Source organism: Narcine bancroftii, chromosome 5 (assembly GCF_036971445.1).
Source record: "Narcine bancroftii isolate sNarBan1 chromosome 5, sNarBan1.hap1, whole genome shotgun sequence".
Classification (NCBI taxonomy): domain Eukaryota; kingdom Metazoa; phylum Chordata; class Chondrichthyes; order Torpediniformes; family Narcinidae; genus Narcine; species Narcine bancroftii.
The window spans coordinates 7,327,277-7,354,731 of record NC_091473.1 but is presented as its reverse complement, the minus strand read 5'-3'; the positions used below and the strand labels follow the sequence as shown (position 1 = coordinate 7,354,731).

The 27,455-nt window shown below is 42.4% G+C and overlaps 1 protein-coding gene across 2 annotated transcripts; it reads left to right on the top strand.

Moving 5' to 3' along the window:
* Positions 1-1,759: 1,759 nt before the first annotated feature.
* Positions 1,760-19,142, top strand: LOC138762616 (uncharacterized). Of its 2 annotated transcripts, none has more exons than XM_069936248.1 (4): positions 1,760-1,842; positions 5,312-5,456; positions 15,985-16,189; positions 17,727-19,142. In XM_069936248.1, exons 2-4 carry the CDS (start codon positions 5,388-5,390, stop codon positions 18,338-18,340), a joined length of 888 nt encoding a protein of 295 aa, XP_069792349.1. In that variant the 5' UTR covers positions 1,760-1,842; positions 5,312-5,387; the 3' UTR covers positions 18,341-19,142. The 2 variants fall into 2 exon arrangements, with proteins under 2 accessions (XP_069792349.1, XP_069792348.1); XM_069936247.1 differs by lacking the exon at positions 1,760-1,842 and adding an exon at positions 2,237-2,472.
* Positions 19,143-27,455: the final 8,313 nt, after the last annotated feature.

The following is a 27,455-nucleotide window of genomic DNA, read 5'->3' as shown; positions in this document are numbered from 1 at the left end:
CTTCATTAGAGCATAAGAAATATGAGAAGGAGAGTCTGCTTCGCCATTCAATAAGATCATGACTGATTTAGCCATGGCACTGCCTGTTCCCCATAACCATTAATATTTCCATCAGTAGTCTACACCTTTAGAACTAAGGCACCCTCTGTAAAAAAAGCCCTTTTTCCACAAGCACCCTGTCCCAGAAATTAACTAGGATATACTGGGACAGGGTCCAGTGAACAATGAACATTGTCTAAATGCTGGCGTCAATCAATGTCATTTGACACCGGGGATTAACCACCACGATCCCTACTCATATCCCCAGCGTCTGCTGATGCCGGTGTATTGATAAAACTAGTGAAAAAGAGCAGAAGATTCCCTGAACAAGAGATCAGGCCTGAAACGTTAAAATTTTAATGCCTTTGGTCAATGCAAACTGATTGGTCTTGTGTCATCTCCACTCACCCACCCACCCTGTCCGTCTCCACTCACCGCCTCACCCTGTCCGTCTCCACTCTGCCCCCCCGTCCGTCTCCACTCCGCCCCCCCGTCCGTCTCCACTCCGCCCCCCCGTCCGTCTCCACTCCGCCCCCCCGTCCGTCTCCACTCCGCCCCCCCGTCCGTCTCCACTCCGCCCCCCCGTCCGTCTCCACTCCGCCCCCGTCCGTCTCCACTCCGCCCCCCCGTCCGTCTCCACTCCGCCCCCCCGTCCGTCTCCACTCCGCCCCCCCGTCCGTCTCCACTCCGCCCCCCCGTCCGTCTCCACTCCGCCCCCCCCGTCCGTCTCCACTCCGCCCCCCCCGTCCGTCTCCACTCCGCCCCCCCGTCCGTCTCCACTCCGCCCCCCCGTCCGTCTCCACTCCGCCCCCCCGTCCGTCTCCACTCCGCCCCCCCGTCCGTCTCCACTCCGCCCCCCCGTCCGTCTCCACTCCGCCCCCCCGTCCGTCTCCACTCCGCCCCCCCGTCCGTCTCCACTCCGCCCCCCCGTCCGTCTCCACTCCGCCCCCCCGTCCGTCTCCACTCCGCCCCCCCGTCCGTCTCCACTCCGCCCCCCCGTCCGTCTCCACTCTGCCCCCCCGTCCGTCTCCACTCTGCCCCCCCGTCCGTCTCCACTCCGCCCCCCCGTCCGTCTCCACTCCGGCCCCCCCGTCCGTCTCCACTCCGCCCCCCCGTCCGTCTCCACTCCGCCCCCCCGTCCGTCTCCACTCCGCCCCCCCGTCCGTCTCCACTCCGCCCCCCCGTCCGTCTCCACTCCGCCCGTGTCCCCACCCCCCGTGCCTTTCTTGCTCTTCTGTGTCTGAAATGGACTGCTGGACTGCTTGCAAAGCAAACTTTATCATGGCATCTTTGTCATTTATTAGGTGACAATAATCTTGAAACCTGATGTATCTAACTAATAGGAAAGCAAAATAGTGCAGACCTTGGAAGCTTGAAATAAAATTATCATCGAAGGAGATCTCAAGCCAGGCAGCTTTTCTGGAGACATCGGGAACTCAAAATTCAGTTTCGGGATCACAACTTACTTTCTGACCATCATCATTGCCAATAGTTTCTGCTTTGGTTCACGATCTGGCTTTAAGTTTCTTTGCCCTGGCTTATTTAACTAAATGATCATTATACGCACTTAGACAGTGAGTCTAAGACAGTGAGACTATTTGACTGGAGACTGCATTCCAGGTGAGCTTTATCTTTACTTTCATTCTGCCTGTCTCGTTTTTTTCTCCTTCCCTTGTTCTACGTTTTCTTTTCTTCTCCCAGATAAACGTGCCCTCGCCAACAGGGTTGCTATGCTGCAAATAACACCAGGGACTACAGTTGATTTTTCAAGACTCCAAATGGAACGATCGGAATCGTTGTCGGGTAAATGTCAGCAAACAACTACACTCCAGAGATCTCCTTTGGAGTGCTTGACTGAATAGCTAATGAATACTGAGCCAGCAAGGATTTTTAAAAAAAAATGTTTCTTTTTGTCCAGAATGAGGTTACGGAACATGAAACATTTATGCTTCAGGCGTTAAGAACCTGAGTGAGGTTCTCAGACTGAAACATTTATGCTTCAGGCGTTAAGCCAAATGCATTCACGTAACTATAGTAATGCAATTTGTTTGTTTTTTTTAAAAGCTTGTTTTTTGATAAGGATTATTTTTGATCATTCATTTTCAATTTATGTGCTAAGAAGCCAAATGTATTTTTTTTTGGTTGACCTCTTGGAGGAGCGGAGTTCAAAAGTCGAACAATTAATGCGAGTGAAGCTGATTTGCATGAAGTAACCTGTTGAGGGAATACTTTGCCTGTGAAACACACAGTGAAGGAAGATGAGGTAACTTTGGTTGAAAATGGAAGGTGCTTGCTTTCAAAAAGCCGCTCTCCTTTGTTTTCTTGTTTTTGTGTGTAAAACTCCGAGTTTACGGATCATATAGCAATGACAAAACAACGGTTTTGCTGAAGATTGAATTGCAGGACGACCTACATCCGACACTGAACAGACAGGTACGCACTTGTTCATGAGGATATAAAATAATTAATCCCACTTCCATCGTAAACAGCCAGTTTCTTAAGGGAATCCGTGCCAACAATATATCGACCAGTGTACAGTTTTTACATACGTTTATATAAAAAAAATTGGGCAAACCCATCACTAATCGAAATTGCTAATGAGGTGAACTTTATCTGTTTTCTTCCTGTTTGGTGGACAATGCACTGAAAATTATTCAACTGTGTTATACTGTCTATATTTTGCGCTTTAAAGTAGCAAGGCCCAACTTGAGTAATATGATCGAAATTAGGAACAAGAGAAGGAAGGAAGCAAAATCAAGAACTGCGGAAAGCTGTTAAGTTTAAGAAAATAAAGGTCACTGTTGAGTAGACCAATAGGAATGGGCAGTTGCAGAGTTCTGAGACCTTGAATGACTCAGCGCTACAGAGGGGTGGATGACCATAGCGGTCCACCCAGTCCAATTAATTCAGAGGGCTGTAAACATTTGGAATTGATTGAATTATCAGTCATTTAATATGCTTGAAGCTTAGATGGGATTTTTGGACATCGAAGAAATTGAGGGGCCTGCGAAATGGAAGGCAATAGAAACTGAAAATGCAGTAAATCTGAAAGAAAAATGCTGTGGATTCTCAGCAGTGCAGCACTGTCTGTGGAGTAAGAAGCAGAGTTAACATTTTGTCTCAACGACCTTTCATCAGAAATTCTCTGAGCTGTCGTAACTCGTTTTCACTGATGATGCCATGAGGAACTATAAGCCAATATTATATGGAAGCTCTTTTATGAAGGACTAGGCCCAAGCCTAGCTGGCCAAGAACCTTGGCCTGCAAATCAGTGTTATAACAGTGATGTGGATAATCCCAACATTGTTTACGATAGTTGCACAGAAACTTCAAATGCAAAGTTCAAAGAGCAGCACTGTTGAGTTTCTACATGCATTGAAGCTGACATTATTGCCTGAATGGGTGCCCCAGTTGTGGGGAAAAGATCCGTGCTGCCCAATTTCCATACAATTGACCTACAAACCCCGGTATCTTTTGAACAATGTGAGGAAACCTACAGGAAACCCATGAGGAGAACATACAAGCTCCTTACAGTTAGTGCTGGATTCGTTTCCCAGTTGCGCTAACCATGCCACCCAGTGGGAAGTAGGAGGATGCTCCAGTGAAGAGCCCTGCCATCAGGAGGAATTCTAACCGTGCAGGAACAGCGCAGGTTACAGCTCAGTACGTCTGATAGGATGCTGTCGCAGAACCTCTAGTCCGAGAGGAGATCTGAAAGACAGTTCAAAGCTTGGGTCTACTGCTGCATGCTGGAGGGATAGTAATTGGTGTTCAGGTAGGGAATTTAGGCGACCTCCCTAATGGAGCAGTGGACAGCCATCTGTAAACTGTGGAAAGATCAGCAGCAGATTTGTATCCTAAGATCTGGAAGCTGAGAGCAACCGCGATCATCGTCCTTGCGGACCAAATACGGCCAACATAAAGATTCTTAAGACGAAGAATACTGTTGAAATTTGATTTTTCAAATCGAGAGGAGAGAGCAAGCGAAATCTCGCTGTTCCGTGAATAAATACGAAGCATCGTTATTTTTCAAACCAGTGAGGTTGAAAATCAATTCACGGCTGAGGAATTTGGCATGTTGCAATCTTGCCATCGTCTGGAAAGAAACTCCACCAAGAATGAAGGTGAATGGCGCTCGGAAATGTGCGCGGAATTGCTTGGTCGCAGGCTGGCCCAGCTCCACTTTGTTGGAGGGTGTGAAGGAGTTGCTAGTCCATTTGTCCTGTGTCTATTTTAGGACTGCAAGAAGTCTCCATTTCAATAATGGTGATTAAGGATTTGGCAAAGCGGCACTTTGAAATTCAGGAGGAGCTAAGTATGAAAATCACCCGGGCCACTTTATTTGGGTGAAATCTGAAATGGCCGTTATTTTTTAATGTGCGGCATGTGAACATATTTAAGACAATGTTGGATAGATTTCTGAATAGGAGGAAAATTAAAGGATATGGAGGAAAAGACAGGTAGGTGGAGATGAGCCTATCATCAGATCAGCCATGATCACATTGAATGGCGGAGCAGGCTCGACGGGCCAGACGCTCCTGTGTTCTCTCCAAGTTCACAGTGTTGGGTGGTCATCCTTTTCATATGCCAACTGCTGTCCAGAGTAGTTTGAAATGTGAGGAAGTTTGAAGTGAGTGATTTGGAGAGCTCTCTTTACCAAGATGTTTGCTGAAGTGTAGAACACCGGTCAGGCCGAGGCAGTTAATATTCTTAAACTACAGAAGCTCCTGAAATCTTTATGGCTCATCCAATCCAAGCATCTCATGCACCCTTGGGTTTTCAATATTCAGCAGACATGCATTCAAATCCACAAGTCTTAAACCTCCTTAAACCTCTTCTGATTCTGCTTCTTTATGGTGCACCTTAATGGCCATTTGGGGCAAGCTTGGGCCTACCTCACTGAAGAGGTCATGTCTCATTTTCTGTTTGAAAACACTCCTGGGGACATTTTAAAATGTTTTCATTTTCTCCATGAGGGAAACACTTGACAAGTTATACATTTTGCAAAGAATGTGATTTAAGTTGAACAGTTCCTGCTGTAAGCCACTGTGTTCTTCTGAGGCAGGGATGATGAGATTAAGTTGTCAAAGTCCAAATGCAGAGAGCTTTCCCTTCCATGTGACTTTGTCATTTCTAACTGGGACTATTTGGTCCTGGCTCTTAAAAAGATGGGAAACTGTTTCATTGCTTGGCTGTGAAATCCATTTGCATTATCATCTGCCAAAATCAGTGGATTTGTAAACTTGTTTTATTTTTCCCCTTCTGCTCCAAGGTTTAGAAGAAATATTCTTCTGAAAAATTATTGATGGAATCAACATCTAGAGAATTTAACAAGTAAGGATATACCTATGGACCCAGAACTTGCTCAGGAAAGTGGAAGGGTTAATGTTGAAGAAGATGCATCTGCATTCAGCAAGGTAAATCGTTTTTCAATATGTTTATTAACATCGAGCTTTCACATAAAAAAAATACAGACGGATATATGTTAAAAGTCAAAAAGATACATTACACTTAAATCATATTTCATCCAAAGTTCCCCAAACAAATTATATTGTATTGATATTTTATTATAACAAGAAAATCTAAACCCACGACTAAGAAAGAAGCTGTTTGGCCAAAAAAAAGAGAATTCTTAAGAGATTGATAAATTACCTCATTAGTCACAGTTCTACCTTCAAAACAAATCAGAGATTATAAAAGAATTCAGAAAAGGGCCCCACACTGTTTGAAAATTTACATTCAAATCAGAAATTAGTCTTCTCTAAATTTAAACATGACAATGGGTCACAAAGCCAATGAGCATGGTTAGGCGGGGTAACGTCCCTCTGTCTGAGCAACACCACCCGCCTAGCCAAAAGAGAAATGAAAGCTAATCTGCTGCCTTTAACGTTGTGTCACTCTCTCCAACAATTCCAAACAGTTAAGATATTACATTTAAAATTAACTCCAAAAAGTTCAAAGAAAATTTGAAATACTTCATTCCAGTATTTCTCAAGACTCTGGCATATCTAGAACATGTGAATTAATGAAGCATCTCCATTGTTGCATTTATCACAATGAGGAGATACATCTGCATAAAAACAAGATAGTTTGACTTTGGGCATGTGAGTCCTATGGACGATGTTAAATTGTAGGAGAGAGTGGCGGGCACATAAAGAAGAGGTATTAACCAATTTGAAAATTATATTCCAAGTTTTTTCAGAGATTAAAAGCTGTAGGTCCTGTTCCCAGGCTTTTTTAAATTTTATCTGAGGGAGCCTCTCTTATTCCCAACAACATATCATAACTATTAGATATTGAACCATGACAGTAAGGTTGTAAATTAAAAATTACATCAATTAAATTCTTATGAGTCCTCTTAGGAAATGTATGTAATTGAAATTGTAAAAAATCTCTAATCTGAAGATGATGAAAAAAATTAGTATTTGGTAGCAAGGTAAATTAAAAGGGCGAGTATTTGTCTTGTAAATGTGCATTGGGTGCTGCTGACATCTCTTCCCTGATTTCTAAATCCACGGACACACTCTAACTTCTCTAAATTTCACATGTATCTCGTCACACCCTTTTCATTTTATACTGCATGATAGAACAATAGACTTCCTGATATTTCTTTCTAATGTTACAAGCATTGCACTAGTTTCCTTGATAAACAATGAGGCAATTCTATGGCTGTGGGTCAATCATCCCACCCTGAGTTCCTTAGGTCAGGATGTTAACCCTAATCATTATCAGCTGCTTCATCAATGGAGTTCTTTCACCAAAAGGACCAGAATAGGGACGTCCACTAATGATTGCATAATGTTTTGATCCATTTGCAAATTAGCAATACCTGCAGCTAGATCAAGACAACTTTTCAGATATGTACTGATAAATAGCGAGCGACATTCATGAAACAGAGGGACAATGACGATCTCCAACAAAAAAAAATCAATCTAACCAACATGAGAGTCTGCAGACACCATGGTGGAAGTAAAAACGCAATGCTGGAGAAACTCAGCAGGTCAAACAGTGCAAAGAGTTATGTAGCAAAGATACATGACCAACGTTTCAGGGTTGAGCCCTTCATCAAGGTATGGTTGGTTATAATTTTTAAAAATGTAAATTTAGCCTGGTAAGAGGCCATTTTGGTGCATGAGTCTGTGCCACCCAATAACCTTCATCCCTGGTATGTTTGAATGGTGGGAGGAAATCTGAGCCCCCAGGGAAAACCTACACAGATATGGGGAGAACATACAAACTCATTACAGACGGTGCGGGATTCGAACCCAGGTCCAGATCACTGACGCTTTAAAGGCCTATGCCAACCATGCTGCCCTATGTAACTTCATCTTTGCTTTATAAAGTGCACTGTTTGTCCTGCTGAGTTCTCCAGCTTTTGTTTTTGCTTTAATTGAACAGGCCATGCTTAACATTTATTGGCTCATCAGCACGACGTCCAACATTATCAATATCCTTGGAAATACCATTAATCAGAAACTCAACTGGATCAGTCATGTATATTCTATGCCGACAAGAGCAAGTTAGAGATGATGACTAGCGACTTGCTCTTGTAGGGACAATATTTATATGGCTGGTCCAGTTGAGTTTCTGACACTCCAAGGCCTTCAGACATCCACAGTACAAAGGTCAAATGAATGATTGACTGCTTTCTACCAGGGGTGTGCAGATCATCTTGCATTATCTTGAGCTCCTTCATATCTCCCAAGTTTATACTTTTCTAAATATGTTGACGCAACAGCTTGTCTTTCCACGTAGCTGTGGGGTTTGTACTGGAAATCGTTCTCATTCTCTGAATGTCTACTTCATGATCCAACTTGTGAGAGAACCAACTCCAGATACTTGCCCAAGATTGAGCGAGCATATCCGGTTTTATGAATTTCATGATTCAGCCTGGCCTTTCTTGATTGCACTAAAGGCGGTGATGGTGGTTACGAATGCAATGACTGTGTTAAGCTGCTGTGTTTCTTCTCATGAAGGGGCCTTCAACAGTGTGTGGATGCTTTTCCACCACTGATTACCTTGCTCATCCATTTCCAAGGACAGCTGAATTAACTTTGCTTCTGGAGTTGCACAACACCTTTCCCAATGTGAACCATCTGGCCGGGAAGACTATGACAGATGTTTATTTTTGTGGGGCGGGGGGAAGAAATCTGTTTTTTTTTCCAAATGATAAAATGTGGGAAATCTTGTGAAATTTGAACAAATTGGTCCAGGTTTGGCTGCATTGATCATGAATCTTGAACGAGCTCTGAACTATGACACCAAGATTTCTTCATTTTTGTTCCCAGAATTAATTTTGCCCACGTACATAAGTTGAACACCATTTGAAGAGTTCGAGCTCATGGCATATTCCTTACGTATAGTAATGAGTTTATCATTGTAATCAAGGTACAAATACATTGTAATTCTTATTTGCATCAAACATTTTTAAAAAACCCACAAAGCAACTAAAACCCAACTGCAAAGGTTCACTTGGAGTTAACCAAGAAAGTCTGCAGGTGCTGTGAATGTAATTTAATCCCCAAAAGTGCTGGAGAAACTCAGCCCGTATCACACCTTTCTGTACGCAGCAAAGAAAAAAAAGGTGCATAATTGGGGCAGCACGGTTAGCGCATCGCCATTACAGTGCTAGCAATCGGGACACTGCACTGTCTGTAAGGAATTTGTTTGCTCTCCCTGTGTCTGCGTGGGTTTTCCCTGGGGGGGGGGGGCGCGGCGGCGCTCCTGTTTCCTTCCACCGTTCAAAACATTACCGGGGGGAGGGGCGGTGTAGGTTAAGGGGTGTAAATTGGCCGGTAGGGACTCGTGGGCTACTGTGCTGTCTGACTAGGAACATAGGAAGTAGGAACAGGAGTAGGCCAAAAGTGGCCCATCGAGCCTGCTCCGCCATTCAATACGATCATGGCTGATCTAATTTATGAATAAATTTATCTAAAAATAAATAAATTAATCATTTGAGCTTGACAAAAGGCTCAGGTCCAAAACATCGGTTAACTACCTTTATCTTTGCTACATAAAGGATGTTGAGACTTGCTAAGTATCTCTGGCCTTTTTCCTTTTTCTGACTTAAATTACAAAGGTATATTTAATTGAATTAAAAAGAGACAATAATAGAAAAAAAATATTTACATTCTTTATTTGAGTTCTGCTTGTAATTTATTTAGTCTCTTCCTTAGTCTTTTATTACTTGCAAAATCCTCATTATCATTCACAAGCTAGTTGATAATTCACTGTCATTTAAATTTATGACATTCGTCTCAATAGTAAAGATCAATGGTCTAAACACTGATCCCTGCGGGAAAATGCAGATCATGTGGGTTCACACAGACTAAGGCCACTGATAACAACTTAACGGGTAAAACAGCCACCTCTTAATCTCCTGCCACCATTTTAAATTAACCTATTATGAGTTTCTGAAATAGATGAATTTATATATGAAATGATTTAACATGATGTTTGTTATTTTAAAGCACAAGCATTGGAATATTGATGACTTGGGATATACACAAAGCCTCTTCTGAGCCTTTGTGTTACAGTGAGGGTGATCTTCCATGATGAGGTCCAGGCTCCGTTGCACAACATCCATTCAGGCTTTAATTTCGTCCAATAAATAATACTGTTCTTCTCTGTTCCTTTCAGTAATGTCCCTCTGCAATTGAAATAAAGCTCTCTGACCTGATACGCAAGAAATCCTCCACAGAGTTGATGAAACTGCCCAAAGTGGTCGAGTGCCTCTCTTCCAGAGCTCCAAGCACCGTGACCTCTAGTATTGTAGCTCTGCCCAAGTGACAGGAAACTACAACGAAGCCTATTCTTCCCTCTCGCACCTGTTTCCATCCGTGCCTCTGTAGTTCCAAATAAGTTCAAGGCTTTGATGCTGTGCCCAGCAGGTATTAAGAGGTAACTGTTCCTCAGGAGATCAATTGAGGGCAGTGCAGAGGGATATCAAAGAATACAAAAGGATGAAGATAGGGGCAGAGATGTGACCGAAGGAGTTAATCTGGACGAGGGTGAAGTGTGGCACTTTGGGAGGTCAAATAAGGGGAACGTACTGTATATAATTAATGGCAGGACTCACTTTTTGGATAGAACTGGGTTTATTTTTGGAAAAAGTTACTAAAGTTGAATTTCCTCAAGATCCAAATTTTTTTTTAAACTTTGAAATATTTTTGATACAGAATTTAAATTAAATAAATATCAAAGAATTTATTAAAATAGCCCTAGTAGTAGCTAGAAAATGTGTGGCAGTAACTTGGAAGACTGATGCGTATTTGGGAATGGGTAGGTGGCCGTCCTGAAATAGGAAGTTGGATACCACATATAATTTAGGTAACAAATTTGAATTTTTTTTTAAAATTGGGAATCATATATGGGAATTAAGTTGTAATCACCCAACCTTCTGAAATTAAGAAATGTTAAAATTTATTTGATAGTTTCTAGTAAGTTTTTATAAATATTCAGGTTTTTTCTTTTTTTCCCCCCATCTTTTCTATCCGGTTGTAGTGGGGAGGGAATTTTTAAAAAAATCACTATGTATTAAATTTCTTATTCAAAAATAATGGAAAATTATGTACAAGTTCCATTGCTCATTGAAAGTGGCTATGCAAGTTGATGGTGTTGTTAGGAAGGCATATGGTATGTTTGAGCCAGGACATTGAGCACAAAACTGAAGATGTCAAGTTGCAGCTATATTACATTTTAGCTAGGCTGCCCTTGGAATACAGTGTGCAAATCTGGCTGCACAAATAGGAGAAGGATGTGGAGATTTTAGAAAGGGTACAAAAGAGGTTCCCCAGGATACTGGTTGGATTAGAAGTTGAGTTATGGGGCGAGATTGAACAAACTTAGTTTGTTTCCTCAGGAGTGTCGGCAACTGAGTGCAGACCTGAGAAAGGTTGAGAAAATCATGAGGGGCATTGATAGGGTGGACTGTCAGGGCAAACAAGTCGCACACAAGAAGACATGCATTTGAGATGAATATTGCACAGAGTGGTCGGTACCTGGAAGGGCAGTCTGGAGTCGCAGAGGAAGCAGGTAGAATGGTGGCATTGAAGAGGCTTCTAGAATGACACATGAAGACGAAGGGGACAGAGGGATATCTATTGAGTTCAAGCAGTAGAGTTTGATTTCGACATCATGGACGAGTGGGCCGGAGGGCCTGTTCCAAACCAGAAGTGCCCAATGGTCCTTCAACAGTTTGCAGCTGAGGAAGATTTTTACATCTGGATTAGGGGGGGGGGGGGGGGTGGGTGGGCACTATTTTGGTTGCTAAGAGGCAGGTTAACTTTTTCATCTTCCGCTGCATTGTAGTACAGAGAATCCTGCTCGGTGGTGAAGAGGTCCATCTTGCTCTTTGCCAGATGAGTTTTCTTGGTGACTGAAAAGGGTTTGCAGAGAGGATTTTTTTTTTCCGTTATCTACCCAATCAAATGGAAGTCTTAGCAATGGTAAAATAAGAAAGAAGGATCGCCAAATCATTTTATTTTTTAAGATGTTTCTGCTGGACTTTAGTACGTTTAATGGAACAGCAATTGTCAAAGCATCAGTAAATGAAGCAGAGTTTAATAAGGCATGAAAAAAAAATGTGCCTGGCTGTCAGAGCAACTTGGGAAGATAATGTATACATCTCCAGGAGTCTCCCTGGAAATGTGTAAAAACAAAAAACAGTGGGAGACCTTCATAATGTCAAGTTCAGTAAGCTATCTCACTAGCTTCTTCCAACGGCATGCAATATCCACTTATGTTTAAATAAATAGTCGTAGCCCGTTAGAAAAGACAAAAAAAGGATGTTACCTCATTAAAAATAGATTGATGAAATGGCTAAAAGTAGCCCAGTATTGTGGCCATGTTATTGGGTGTGTCCTGGCAATTAAGCCACAATCAACGTAAAATTTAATATATTTTGTATAGCAAATCACATCTCTTCTTTCATCAAAGAACAAATGTGCGCAATTCATGGTCAGAAGTAAGATAAACAGAACTCCAAGTCACATGGTTCCAAACCAATGGTACACTCACAGGGAGTGGTCTTTCCCCATAGATTCTTTACACAGGCTGCATTGCACTTCTGTTACCTTTCCCTGGACCCTGGTCATGAGGCAGTCAGGAGCACTTAGCCTCGGACAACTTTCAGCGAGTGTTTTCTGGGCCAGCAGATGAACCCCTGATTTACAATGAATGCCTTTGTTGCTCAGGGCATCACACCTTCAGCTCCAACAAATTCCTAATGGGAGAAAATTAATATTTTAATTCCTGAGCTTGCTTGCAAAGGTCTTAAATAGGGTAATAAATACCATCTCTGGGGATAAAAAGATTAATAGTTTCTGTTTTTCATTAAACCATAAGATTGCATTCAGTACTGACAAATATAATTAGTATTAACTATGGGAGTTTAGTAAATGACTGTTACACAGAGAATCATGTAAAACATATTGTTTGCTTTTTCTTTTTTAAATTTTTTTTGATTTTAATAAAGAACATAAAAAAGAGTACAATTCAATAAGATAATGTGGACAGTTGCATAAACTAAATAAGATTCCATATATCACTAACATACATAAATTGTAAATCATATCCATAATTCATATTCTAAATACCTTTATTAGAAAAAACCTCAAATAATATGTGTATATATATATCTATATATTTCTTTTTTTATATATCTATCTATATATAGATAGATATATATATATATAGAGAGAGAGAGAGAGAGAGAGAGAGATCTATAGAGATATCTATATAGATATTAAAAAAGAAAAAATACTAGAGGAGAAAAACTCAGACCCCCTTATCTAACCAGATGCTATATATGATTAGTAATTTTTGTGTAAGTGCATCAATACATATACAAGTACTTATCTGTATTGTACAGAATAATAAAAAAGATTCAAAAAGAATACATAATTTTATATTTTCTCCCCCCCCACCCTCCCCATAAAAGATAAAGCTGGCTTGAATTAATCATATATCCTGCATTAGTTAATTAAATTTCAAATATACAATTACAATTTTAAACCGTAAATTAACCACGGTGAGTTGGAGCGGGAGGAGTGGATGCCATAGATGAACTCTTACCAATAAAAATTCATGCAAGGTTTCCAAATCTCATCAAATTTTTCTGGTTGATTTGGTAAATTATACACTTTTTTTTTAACGGTATACAATTTTGTAATTCCATTTGCCATCTATTCAACCCCACATTATTATCGAGTTTCTATGCTATACATATACATTTCTTTGCTACTGCAAAACTTAAAAACTTCCTCTGATCAATATCAAATCATAAATATTCCATAACAAAAATATTTTGGGATCTTTCAGAACTTGCATCTTCATAACTTGTCCCAGTAAAATACTTTTATCTTCCCAAAATTATTCTACTTTTTCATATTGCTATACTGCATGTAAAAAGGTTCTTGTCTCTTTATTAATATGACGAGTTTTGAAAGAAAAATGGAGGTTAAAAAAATTAATATAAAGATACAAGTCGGACAATTTAATTACATCGGAGTGAAGTTATAAAGTAAGATGGTGAGTCATTAATGACCCCCAAAACATCTGGAATATTGTATCTGAATTATTAATTGAATAATGAATCTTGTCCATATTCAGAAAAGTGCATGATGTCCTACAACCAGGAATATTTTTTTCTTCTAAGCATTTGAAAGTATAAAAGCAACATTTATATGTGGATGATAGGGGGGGATAGTTGAAATTAAACATTTGCTTGCAATTTTTTTCTGTATTAGTCAGTTTGTTTACATTTCTATATTTGTTTACACGTGTACATTGAATTTTTTTTTGGACTGCCAATAGGTGGGAATTCTGCCTCGCCCACAGATAAAGGAATCTCAAGGTTGTATGTACTCTGACAATAAACCTGAAATCATTGTTGGAGGAGTGAGTTGATAAAAGCAGTAATGATTTAGATGAAATAGTGAGAAGACAAGTATGTTTGAAAGAAAGGCACATTCATCCCAAAGCACATTACAACCAAAGGGGCTTATTTTTGGAACTGTAATAAAGCCAACAGGTAATGTGTGCATAGCAAGCGCCCATTACAAATGTGTGGAAAAGACTGCTTAACTCATTATAGTCACATTTGTTGAGAGACAGATATGGCCAGGAGGACAGGAATAACTTCACTGCTCCTCTTCAATAACAAATTGAGAGAGAGAAAACAGGGCACAATTTAACGAGTTGTCCAAAAGGCAGCTTCTGTACTTGTGCACAAATTCCTCCCAGCTGGACTGCACAGTCAGCCAAAATCTTGGTCTTGCGATTTCAGAAGTGGAACTTAAATCTAGAACCTCAAATCACAGATGATAGTGTGACCAAGCAGGCCATAGATGCCAGTAGAGTTGGAAGCTGAACTAAATTTAGTTTTTTGTCTTCCTTTGATGGCCAATTAGGCAATGGTCTCTGTGTCATCTGTCTCTCCGCCTCTCACACTTTCTGTCCCATATCACCTCTGGGCTCTCCCCCAGCTGCTTCTTTCCTTTCCACATGCAAGCTCACCTATATTCATCTTGATGAAGGCTTCAGACCTGAAATGTTGGCCGACCATCTGATGTACCAACTTCTTCCAGTGGCTCTTTGTTCTCGTCAAATCTTTTGAGAATCTTTGTTCCTTTTGTCGGACATATTACTTATTTATTATATCATTGACGATGTGGCAAGTAAAATATTTAATCTGTTACAAACCCACTGCGACTGGTGGTGAAATACTGTACGAGATAATGATGAACAGAATTGCAGAAATATCTATTTGGGTGCATGGGAGCTCCAGTTACATTTGAAGGACACACTTCTGGAACTTGTTCATTCTATTGTCAAGGTACCTCCCATCCTCACAGCCACTATGTTTTGGGACAGCATGTACATGACAACACCATCATCCCTTCCAAATGATAGCACTGTGATTTAAATACATGACACAATTCCTTGTTGCCCCGATCCAAGACCTGCATTTCCCATGTAGGGCATGAAGCATCATTTCAAGTCATCATAGAACATTACAGCACAGTACAGGCCCTTTGGCCCACAATGTCATGCTGATCTATATAAACCCATTCAACAAGCTAAATCTTACACCCATAACCCTCTATTTATCTTGTATCCATGTGCCTGTCTGATTCTTTTAAATGTTCCTATTGTACCATCCTCCGCCACCATCCCTGGCAATACCTTCCAGGTACCCACTACTCTCTGTATGTAAAAAAAAAAGTATCCCTGATGCTTCCATGCCTCCCCTAAGCCAATGGTTCTCAACCTTTTTCTTTCCACTCACATCCCACTTTAAGTAATCCCTATGCCATCGGTGCTCTGTGATTAGTAAAGAATTGCTTAAGGTGGGATGTGAGTGGGAAGGGAAGGTTGAGAATCACGGCTCAAGACCCAATTGTTACTGAAATATTTTGCTCGAGAAAAATTGTCATTGACCCATTTCCTTTGGAGTTCTGAAAACGTGCACATAACGAGTCTATGAGGGACGATTAAAACAATGGTTCTCAAACTTTTTCCACCCACAGACCACCTTAAGCAATCCCTTACTAATCACCATGAGTGGAAAGAAAAAGGATGAGAACCACTGCCTTAAACTTTCTTTCCCTCACCTTATAAAGATCCCATTGTATTACTAATAACAATAGCAATGGCAATAGTCGTTGTCATGCTGGGGGAAAGATGCTGGCTGCCCACCGTCTATGCCTCTCTTGAAGATGTCTCAGCACCATCTCAAAGCAGTTGAGACTCCATGGTATTGGTGCCTAATCACTGAAACATCTCAAGTACAAATGTCCATGCTTGTTGATCCAATCCATGTCTAGACTCTGACATCCAGGAAGGGTTTCCTTGTCTTCACTGTTGTTTTTTTTGTTTGGAAATGGACTGCAAATTGATTTGATACTTAATGTGTTGTGCAAAAATGTTCTGCTTTGTTTGTAGGGGGATGAGTTCCTATCCCATCTGACCCAGGAAGAGAAAGAATGCCTCGGGTTTCTGATTGAAACTATTGATGCTTTAGAGGTGGATTTGGAGGAGGAGGAGAAAGAGGGAGCCACCAAGGGAGATGGCGCCATTGGTGATGGGTTTTATGAGTTTCTAGGAATGGTTTACACCACACGACCAGCAAAAGAGTCAGGAGACCCTGGTAAGTTATTGTCACTTGAGAACAGTGCTTTTAATTAAGAATGTCTCTGCAACATCTGCAACCAACTTGGGACTTCCAATTTCCAAATAACTCCTAATCTTTTTCTGATGCAAAGAATAAGTGATCTGTTGATCTGTTGAGCAATTAAAAATCACTTTGCATTGTTCCCAGTTCCCCTTATCAAATGGCCTTATCAGAATCCTGAGAGGAAATGAGAGACCAAACACCAGGATGTTGTTCCTCACTCAGCTGATAGGCCAGGAACACCGTCTCAGGGCATTTAGACTCCCTGTGCCACCACAACAACAACACTACTCCAAGACCAGCAAAGACCTCTATGCATCTGATCTGATGACGCAGCAGTCTTTTGCATTACCAGCCAAGAGCAAATATTATTTACTTCTTTTCTTTCTCTTTTATATATATTTTTTCTGTTTGCAGCAGCAGGGTGTTAATTGTCTGTAAAGAGATTGTAGGTTCTCTCTGACTCCACGTGGGCTTCCTTTGGATGCTCTGGTGTCCTCCCACATTCCAAAGACATACGAGGTTAGTAGGATAATTGGTCACGTGGGTGTATTTTGGAGGGGGGTGCAATCTTGAGCCAGAAAAGCCTGTTATTGTGCTTTATCTGTAAACTAAATCTTTAAATTGTGAGTTTTGTCCTTGAGAAGTTGCAGTATTGAAGGCTTACATTATATCTGTACATTATGCTTATCTTTGGCTTGGCTTCGCGGACGAAGATTTATGGAGGGGTAAATGTCCACGTCAGCTGCAGGCTCGTTTGTGGCTGACAAGTCCGATGCGGGACAGGCAGGCACAGTTGCAGCGGTTGCAGGGGAAAATTGGTTGGTTGGGGTTGGGTGTTGGGTTTTTCCTCCTTTGTCTTTTGTCAGTGAGGTGGGCTATACATATGACAATAACCTCTTAATTCGTTCAACTTCTGAAGGTGACATGTAAGTTGGAACTATCTACCTCTGAGAACCAATGTTCAGATAAAATCAACAGATTTTACTGAGACAAACAGCCCAGTAACCAGCCCTTCTGGCCCACGAGCCCTTGCCGTCCAGTTTACACCCAATTAGCCTACAGCTCCCGTATGTTTTTGGAGGCTGGGAGGAAACCGGAGTTCCCTCAGGTCCACCTTTCCATGCCCCCACCCCTTCACAAGCAAAGCAATCCTGAATGTTCGTGCAATTGGCTTCCACTTCTGTTCCTTCTATGGTGAAAGAAACAACCCTTATTTTACCTCAGCATATGTGCAAACAAGTAGAATTTAATGTCCATGAACTGTGGAAAGCTTTGGTATTTGTTTAGTTAGATGAAAAATAATCAGGGAATGAGAGAAGATCACATGGAACAATATCTGAGTTGGAACTCAGCACCTAATCTCATAGACAAATTCATAACTGTTTTACAATCATCTCCAAAACCCTTTGTTGGTCACATGTGCACCTGATTGTACATTCTGAAAACAGCAGGAATCATTTTGCTACTCTTCTAATATTTGCTTTTTTAACAATATTTTCTGATGAATCAGGGGCCGGTGATGATGTTGGAATTATTGGACAAGTGGATGCAGTTGGCAGCAGTACTGGTGCTGAAATGGCCAATGCTAGAGGCATGGTTTCCGTTCCTGGGCTTGGTCCAACGCCAAACCGGGCAGCAACAACAGAAGGAGACGCGAAGCAGAAATGTCAAGGATCTGAGGCGACAATAGGGTTAGAATTTAATACCGCGAGTCAGCCAGTGTCTGATGAACAGAGCACGCCTCGATCCCTCACGCTGCTCCCAGCCCACGCAAGGAAGTTTGACACCATTTTGAGGTCAGGGGTCAGTGTGCAGGAGCTCCGTGCCCAGGTTCTAGCTCGCCTTAGTGGATCTGCCCAGAAGAAGCCAAGCGGCCAGGTGGAGGGCTTGGTGGCGCAATCCGACTCGCTCCGGTTGCTGGGAACCCCTGAGCAGAGAGCAGCGAGACAGGATGCCCTGCAGAGACTCGGGCTGTGGAAATTTACTGGAGGTGCAGCCAGCCGTAACGACACTGCCTGCACTCAACCTCTCGCAGCAGAAAAGGCTCAAAAGCCATCCTCTCAGTCACCAACAGAAGAGGATCACGAAGCAGCTTTGAAAAAGCTGGGTCTTTTAAACTTATAACAAAGAAAAGAAGACCATAAGGTAATTGGGTAATCACTGTAGTTCACAGCAAGTTGTTCATGAAGTTTCCATACTACTAATATAGCCAATAAAATGTGTCAAGTGTACAGCCTCTCAGTGTACTCACAGAGGCCTGTTAACAAGGTAGCATTCTATCAATGTGTTTCCCTAGTCTGCAATTACAGTGCATATTAATAATTCATTGGCTTTTCCTAAAATACTCTGAGACTTGACAAGAACATTTGGTCAATAAAGTACATTTAACACTGGCAAAACCCAGCACCCAACCCCAACCCACCAATTTTCCCCTGCAGCCGCTGCAACCGTGTCTGCCTGTCCCGCATCGGACTTGTCAGCCACAAACGAGCCTGCAGCTGACGTGGACTTTTTACCCCCTCCATAAATCTTCGTCCGCGAAGCCGAGCCAAAGAGAAGAAAAAAAAGAACTGAACTGAATGGAAATAGGAATTTTAAACCCCTACCTTAACGTCGAATGGGGAAACTGCTCATTGGCTCTTTTTGCAGGAACATATTATGCACGCAATTATGGGTGTAAGCTGATGTTTTGGCCTTATTATTGTGTGGGTTGTAAAAGCTGCAGCAGCTTTTTGTTCCTTTGTCCTCTGGCAAACTGAAATTGCGTGAAACTCAAAATGTCAACCGATCAAATATCTGTTACATTTCCATTCATCATGGTATCTTTAGAATCTTGCATCTGCTTATAGATCATTCTGCTGTTTTTTAGGTCATGTTATATGGAGAATGTAGGTTAGGGGCACTTTGAATAAACATTTAATTCAAATTTTTGTTCTGCCATACATTTTCTTTTAAACATCAGGGCACGGAAGGAGAAAAGCATGGACTTCAATTTTATGACATTGGCTGAAATGGAAAAGTAAACCACTCGTCGGTGCAGATTGGCTGTCAAAAAGACCATTTTCAGTCTTAAATTTCCTGCTGCGCGTGTTAATAATTCCAGAAGCAGCAGTCGATCTTTACTTTCTTCACCTACTCAAGTATTTTCATCCATTCGAGTCACATTTCTGAATTACAAAAAAAAAATCGAGGTTGAGGTGAAAAACTTGTATAAGAAAATAGGGAATTGTTCGCTCTCAGATGCCGACTGACGTGCTGCATATTTTGGCATTTTCCCATCATTCTCTCTGATTTCCAGTTTTCTCTTCTGAAAGACATTTTTCAGTGTTTCAAATCCCTTTATAATCAGTAGGTGAGACTTCACCGACTGGCAATACTTTCCCATGTACTTCATTCCTTCGTACACCTTTGCTGCGCTTTGAGATATCGATACTGCTTAACACAAGTCAGTCTCATTAATTATATTGCTGTTTACTTTCTTTGTTCATGAGAATAAGGCATCAATTAGTTGTGCATGCTTGGTATGTGTGATAGTATCATAAAGAATGGGATTTCAGGGAGACATTCTAATGCACTTATGTACTTCAGGGCAGAGAGCAGAGGACAGAATTTCACTCTAGCCCCCAAAGGTTGCCTGGTTAATAAGAAAGAGAGCATAAATATTTCTCATTCATGAGCTTTGTGTAAGTTTTCTACAAGAAACCATGAACCACGTAGGGGCAACATGGTTAGCACAGCACTGTTACCGCGCAAGCGATCGGGACCGGGGTTCGAATCCCGCTCTGTTTGTTAGGATTGTGCACATTCTCCATGTGTCTGCATGGGTTTTGCTGGGGGTCTCTGGTTTCCTCTCACCCTCTGAAACATACTGGCAGTTGTATTGGACGGCACGGGCCTGTGGGCCTCAATGGCCTGTTACCGTGCTGAATGTCTAAATGTAAAAGCAATTAAAATTTCAATTACAAACCTTGCCCATGCTCTGGTTTAGTAGCAACGTGTTCACATACATTTTTGCTGATATGTTTAGGCCAGATCATCCTAAACCCCCGGTCTCTGTCCAAACTGCCCACATTCTTGCACGAACCTGGTGCAAAGCACCAGTTGAGTTTACTCTCAATGCCAGGATTCTTCCTGGAAAGCTAAATAGGGTGAACCTGAGCAATTGGTAGCTTTTTCTCATTCTGCCACTGCCAAAGCTCTTTGAACCATGCTTCAGCGAGACCAGGGGTTCTCAAACTTTTTCTTTCCACTCAGACCCCATTTTAAGTCATCCCTGTGCCATCGGTGCTCTGTGATTAGTAAGGGATTGCTTAAGGTGGGATGTGGGTTGGAAGGGAAGATTGAGAATCACTGCTCTAGACCCAATTGTTACTGAAATATTTGGCTTGAGAAAAATGGTCATTGACTCATTATGTGCACGGTTTCATAATTCCAAAGGAAATGGGCCAATGAGGGACAATTAAAACAGTGGTCATCAAACTTTTTCTTTCCGCCCACATCCCACCTTAAGCAATCCCTTACTAAATACAGAGCACCGATGGCATAGGGAATATTTAAATTGGGATGTGAGTGGAAAGAAAAAGGTTGAGAACCATTGAGCTGGAGAGACCTTTTAAAATCTGCTCATTATTCAAAGGAAGTCTGAAACTAAAAAGGTAATTAAAACATTACAGTATTTGACATAAACTAAGCTAAAGTAAAATAAATAAACCACTCTGCTTTTTCACTCAGAGTTGCTGGCTCCAATCAAATAGAAGGGGTGGCATTGCTGATGTTGGCCATCCCTAGGCAAGGTTCCAGTTATAGGTGCTTCCAAGGACACTGCTCAGTACAAACACCTGCTGAGGGACACACTGAGGCTTGGTGCAGCCAACGCGAGGGTACCATGGGGAAGGGCCACAGTCTAGAGTCCTCCCATTGCTGGGCACTGAGGGGCTGAGGTCGGGGGGGGGGAAGCCCCTTAAACACCAAAGAGGGAAGTAACAACAAGTGGGGGTAATTCTGCCAAATAGAAAATGAATGTAACAATATCTAAGCTTGCGAAGAGACTTTCAAAGGTTTTGTTTTTTGAAATAATTAATCGTGAATAAGTTATATTTTTTGGTTTTAAAGCAGACTGTGTTGCTGGAGCTAGTGGTAAGTCCAGCAACAGAGAGGGAGTAAGACGCTGACACATTTTGTAAGTATTGGTGCAGAGGTTGCAGTGAACAAGGATTGTGGCCAAACTGACGCTGATATGAAAATCTCCAATAAAGGACAGAAAATATTGCAAAATAAAGTGCCGCCTGTGGAGAGAGTAATCGGGTTAACATTTCCAGTTGATGACTTTTCACCAGTAATTGGAAATGTTAGAAATTTGCAGAGAAGAGGGAGGCTAAGAACAACTGAGTGAAGCAAATGATGAGCGTTTTCTAATCTCAGCTGATGTGTTGCAGGAGATGAGTGAGAACCAAGTGCAAAACAAAAAAGAAAAGCATGGCATTGAAGGCAATTCTAATTTAGCCCTTTGCTAATGGCGGTCGTAATTTTCCAACACCGTCTCTTAGTATAGCAATCTTTATAGTTCCAGTTAGAGTATTGAATCTGGTTCTGTGCATCATAATATTAGGACATTGGAGAGAATTCCAGGGTACCTTCAATTAAATACAAAGTCTTGAGAAACTGGGCTTGCTCGCCTTAGACCAGAGAGGATTAAGGAGAGATTTGACAAGCATTCAGAATCATGGTATATTTTATTCAAATTTCAAGTTCGGGTTAAAGTTTATTTGCCATCCAGTTGTACGAGTTAAAGCTGATGAAACAGCGTTCTCCAGTCCACGGTACAGGTCAGACCAAAACACACATGCAGACAAACTATGCAGAGACACAGTAACCATTTACATATATCAAAATAAATATTCCTAATAACTCGTGGAGTCACGGAGAGTTGTTTTAACTGTCATTCAGCACTCTTAGTCATTTAAGTGAGGAGAAATTGTTTCTATGAATGAGTTGGTGATTAATCAAACCTAAGGTAAGTGCAAAAAGACCTAGAGTGTTGAGGATTATATTTAAAAATAAAACCTCTGCTTTTCAATTTTTCCTACCAATTGGGCACACCCCAAGGATGCGTGCTTAGCCCACTGCTCTACTCCTTATGCACCCATGACTGTGGCCAAGCACAATTCCAATGCTATCTACAAGTTTGCCGATGACACCACAATTGTTGGCAGAATCACAAACTGCACTGGGGAAGCATCCAGGAGGGAGAAAGATCAGCTCGTTGAGTGGTGTCACAACAGCAACCTTGCACTCAGCGTCAGCAAAACCAAGGAGATGATTGTGGACTTCAGGAGGAAGTCAGGGGGGAATATGGCCCAGTCCTCATCAAAAGCTCATTAGTGGAGAGGGTCAAGAACTTAAAATTCCTGGGTGTCAACATCTCCGAGGATCTGCCCTAGAGCCTCCATATTGAAGCTATCATAAAGAAGGCTCTCCAGTGGCTATATTTTGAGATGTCTGAGGAGATTCGGTATGTCAACGAAAACTCTTGAAAACCTCTACAGGTGGACCGTGGAAAGCATTCTGGCTGGTTGCTTCACTGCCTGGTATGGGTGCCCACTCTCAGGACAAGAATAAACTCCAGAGGGAAGTTAACTCAGCCTGCGACATCACAGGCACCAGACTTCACTCCATCGAGAACATATGCATGAGGCGGTGTCTTAAAAAAGCAGCCTCTATCCTCAAAGACCCACCCCCCCCCCACCACCCAGGACACGACCTCTTCACTCTGCTACCATCGGGGAAAAGATGAGCACTCGGCGGCACAAGGACGGCTTCTTCTCTGCAGCCATCAGATTCCTGAATGACCAATGAACCAGACACTGCCTAAATTTTCGTGCACTATTATTTTAATTTTTGTATAGTAATGGCAGCACTGAATTTCATGACTTGTTCGTGATAATAAATTTCTGACTCTGATTCTGCAGATTACATTCTATCTGCGATGTCCTTAGTTATTCAGTGAGCCTGTCCCCACAGAACTTCATTAGTCACCATTTCACCAACAGAAAATGGTTCCTACCTGTTGTGTGTGTGTCACTGAAACTCTGATAAAAGTCCCGGCAAGCTACAATGTCAAAAAACGAATAGATTTTTCAATACTTCTCAAGATCTATGTTGATTGGGCTCAGTTCTATTTTCTGTGCCTATTTCACTTCTTTATCAATGGAGTCTATCAAAATTTCAATAGGTCCCTCTTATTGTTCTCTAACCTTAAATAGTGCAGTTACATTTGTTGTCATCTAACCCAGTGGTTCTCAACCTTTCTCTTTCCACTCACAGACCACTAAGTATTCCCTATGCCATCGGTGCCCTGTGATTAGTAAGGGATTGCTTAAGGTGGTGTGTGGGTGGGAAAAAAAAATGCTTGAAACCACTGTTTGAATCGTACCTCATTGGCTCGTTATGTGCACAGCTTCAGAACTCCAAAGGAAATGGGCCAATGACCATTTTTCTCAAGCCAAATATTTCAGTAACAATTGGGTCGAGAGCAGTGGTTCTCAACCTTCCCTTCCCACTCACATCCTACCTTAAGCAATCCCTTACTAATCACAGAGACCGATGGCTCAGGGATTATTTAAAGTGGGATGTGAGTGGAAAGAGAAAGGTTGAGAATCACTGACTGACAGAACCTGTCCAATATCTTTGGAATTTTGGGAAATAACAAGAAGTTATCTCCTTTATCACCTGCTCAAATTCCTACCACGCAGGTTATCGGGGCCTACACAATCATTGACCTTCTCTAATATTATTTTTCTGTTTACCCTAATGTCTTTCACTTTCAGGCTTTGATGTTTTGTACAATTTCCAGCACATATATCTTCTGTGAATGCAGAACCACACACTCTTTGTCATTTCCTTATTCTCTTATCCAATTTTCCCTGCCCTAGTCTGTAAGCGGGTCACATTGGCCGTGTTTCTACTGAGCGATGAAAATTCGGGGCAATGCGCGGTGATGCGAGGTAACACCTCGAATTTTTCCTCAATAGAAACACATCGGATAGTGGCCGATGCGCGGTGATGCGAGGTGCTCTGTCGTCCACCTTTTGAGGTCGTCAATGCAAGGTGATGCGAGGGACGATTTTTCAGTAGAAACACAGCGAGTAATGAATTCACAGTGTACCGGAAGTCTCGATTTTTCGCCCGCGCTTTTCAATTGATCATCACATGCACGCACCGGCACAGCGCATTATCTTATTGCGTATATATACTGCACAAGCTACCTACTAGCTAGCTATACTGCGTTCATATCGCCTCCGCTGTTCCTTTGTGTATCGTTAAATTGGAGTAATTTCCTTGGACAAATATCAAGCTTGTCTGTCGTTATAATAACTTTTTCGTTTCTTCGTTGGAATATGTCGGACGGTATCAACTGGACATTTGATCTTCAGCGATTCTTGATCACAAAATGGCAAGAAATGATGGTGAAGGGCATTTTGGATGGGAAAACAAAAGGACCTGATATGTGACCTTAAAATACGCAACTTCCTGGTCACCTCGCATCGCCCCGCATCACCGCGTATTTATCACTCAGTAGAAACAGTTCGGGTAGTCGTAAAATACGAGGTGATGCGGGGGTCAAAAATTCGCGGTGATATGAGGTGTCCCAGTAGAAACATGCACATTGGTCTTGGCTCATCTTTACCTTGTTACATATTTGTAGACTTTTTTTTTAACTGGTTGACTCTCATATTTTACTTTCCCTTTGCTTCCGACTTCCTTTGATTCTCCTTATAATGTTCTTTTTGGTGGTGCTCAGCACATGTTCCTGTCTTTTAACACTTGCTTTAACTTTCGCTGACAGCCGCTTTTTCTGCAGAGGAAGGACCTTAAATTAATATATAATTGTTCTTTACCAGTTTTTTTTTCCCAAATGTTAGTCAACGCTTGTTTACTATTGTACCTTCCAAAGTAGATTCTCACAGCCAGCTAACACGACGTACATTTGTGGCATGCTTTGATAGATTTACCTGTCCTTGTCGGGTGTGGTGGCGGAAGGGGCCAGGATGGCCTACTCCTGCTCCTATTTCTTATGTTTACGCCCCTACTTTCTGATTGAAATAAATTAAATCAACGTAAATAAATCATCGTATTGTGATCACCCTTCCATAAAAACCCTCAATTTCCAGTTTATTAATGTAATTTGTGGTTAAAAATAACCCATTTCCTCATTAGTTCCTCGACGTATTGATCAAGAAAACAATCTGCATTCTTGTTCATTCTTCTCTCCGTGTGAAACATGATCGGCTGCAGATGCTGTGATTGTAGTAACAACAGCAAAATCCTGGAGGAACTCGGCCGCTCTTTTCAGCACCCATAAAAAGCAAAGATATACTGCCAACGTTTCGGGTCTGAGCCTTTCTTCAAGGAATAAGCAGAAAGAGGCAGAAGCAGGAAGTCTCAGAATTCAGACAATGAGGGAGGAATCCAGACCAACAAAAGGTCTTAATTGGATATGAAAAGGGATGAGGTAAGAATTTATCATGTTTGTGCAGAAGGAGACAGGGAAGGGAGCGACAGAGCTGGGGGGAGGCGACAGGGGGTGGAGTGGGAGGGGGGGAAGAAATGAAGGAGCGGGGGTTTAACTAAAGCCAGAGAAGTCGATATTAATGCCATCCAGTTGGAGGGGGCCCAGTGAGAAGATGAGGTGTTGTTCCTCCAATTTGCGGGTGGTCTCAGTCTGGCAGTACATGAGACCATGGACAGACATATCAGCAAGGGAATGGGATGGGGAATTGAAAGGGGGGGGGCCACTGGGTGATCCATGCTATTGCAGTGGACAAAGCGGAGGTGCTCATCAACACGATCTCCTAGTCTGTGTCCACTCTCTCCGATGTAGAGCAAGAGTTCCAGATGCAGTAGACAACCCCTGCAGATTCACAAGTGAAATGTTGCTTCACTTGGAAGGACTGTGTGGCGAGGGAAGAGGTGAGGGCACAAGTGGAGTGTCTACTGCAGTCTCAGGGGTAGGGACCAAGGGGATGATTAGTGTGGAGGGAGGAGTGGACAAGGGAGTCATGGGAGTGGTCCCTGCGAAAGGTAGAAAGGGAAAAAGTGGGGGAATACGTGTCTAGTGGTGGGATCATGTAGTAGGTGGCAGAAACAGCAGATGAGGATGTGTTGGATGCAGAGGCTGGTGGGGTGGCAGGTGAGGACAAATGGAATCCTGTCCTTGTGTGTGGAGGTGGAGGGGGCCAGCACAGATGTGCAGGTAATGAAGGATATGCGGGTGAATGCTGAGTTGATGGTAGTAGAGGGGAGGCAGCACCAAAGTAGTCATCAATGTCGCAGACGAAGAGTTGAGAGGCCTTGCTTGTGTAGGCTTAGAGCATAGATTCCACCACTTAGCCAATCAAAAGGCAGGCATAATTGGGCCGTGCAAGTACCCATGGTCACTCCTTTAACCTGGAGGAAGTGAATGAGTCAAAGGAGAAATTATTGGGGATGAAGACAACTTCTGCTGGCTGGAGGAGGGTGGGAGTGGAGGGGGGGGAATTGGTTGGATCTATTATCCAGGAGGAAACAAAGGGCTTTGAAGCCTTCAGTATTGGGGATGGAGCTAAATATGAGGTGATTCAATTCAGGGAACTGGAAGTTGTTGAAGTGATGGAGGGTGAAGTGGCCTGGATGTTGATGGGGATGGACTGGACCGGGGGATTAGCATCCATAAAAAGCAAAGATATATTTCAAATGTTTCAGGCCTGGGCCTTCCTTCAAGGAAGATTTTCTACCTCCTACCCAAAATTCACAAACCCAATTGTCCCCTGCAGTAGACTGGTAGGAGTGCAGCCTGTATAATGGTTGTATCACCACTTTTGCCCCCTTCTTAAAATGAGTCTTCGGGAGAGTGGGGTGTCCTTGGTACCAGGTAGTATCTACTTTTAGGTGGTCCAGCACTTGTCTGTGTTTCTGAGACCATCACAGGGCCAGCTCCTGGTCAATGGTCAGCAGGGACGGGGCTGCCTGAGGGTTGGCTGTGTCCGGGGTGGGTGGGGTGGGCAGGATGGTGTCTGGCATTGAGGGTGTGTCCAGGTGGCAAAGGGTGTCGTGTACCGCCTGCAGTTGGTCGGACTGCACCGTGGCGCAGGTCTGGGACAGGGCATCAGGGGAGTCATTTTGAACTTCCCCAGTCTGTACTGGATGTCGTAGCTGAATGTGGCCAGCTCGACTCTCCAGCGCAAGATCTTATTGTTCTTGA

What these genes read in the sequence shown, in the direction of transcription:
- LOC138762616 (XM_069936248.1), top strand. Translation starts at nt 5,388, where the DNA reads ATGGACCCAGAACTTGCTCAGGAAAGTGGAAGGGTTAATGTTGAAGAA. An exon ending in ATGCATCTGCATTCAGCAAG is followed by an intron (nt 5,457 to 15,984) that starts GTAAATCGTTTT and finishes CTTTGTTTGTAG; the next exon opens with GGGGATGAGTTCCTATCCCA. An exon ending in AAAAGAGTCAGGAGACCCTG is followed by an intron (nt 16,190 to 17,726) that starts GTAAGTTATTGT and finishes CTGATGAATCAG; the next exon opens with GGGCCGGTGATGATGTTGGA.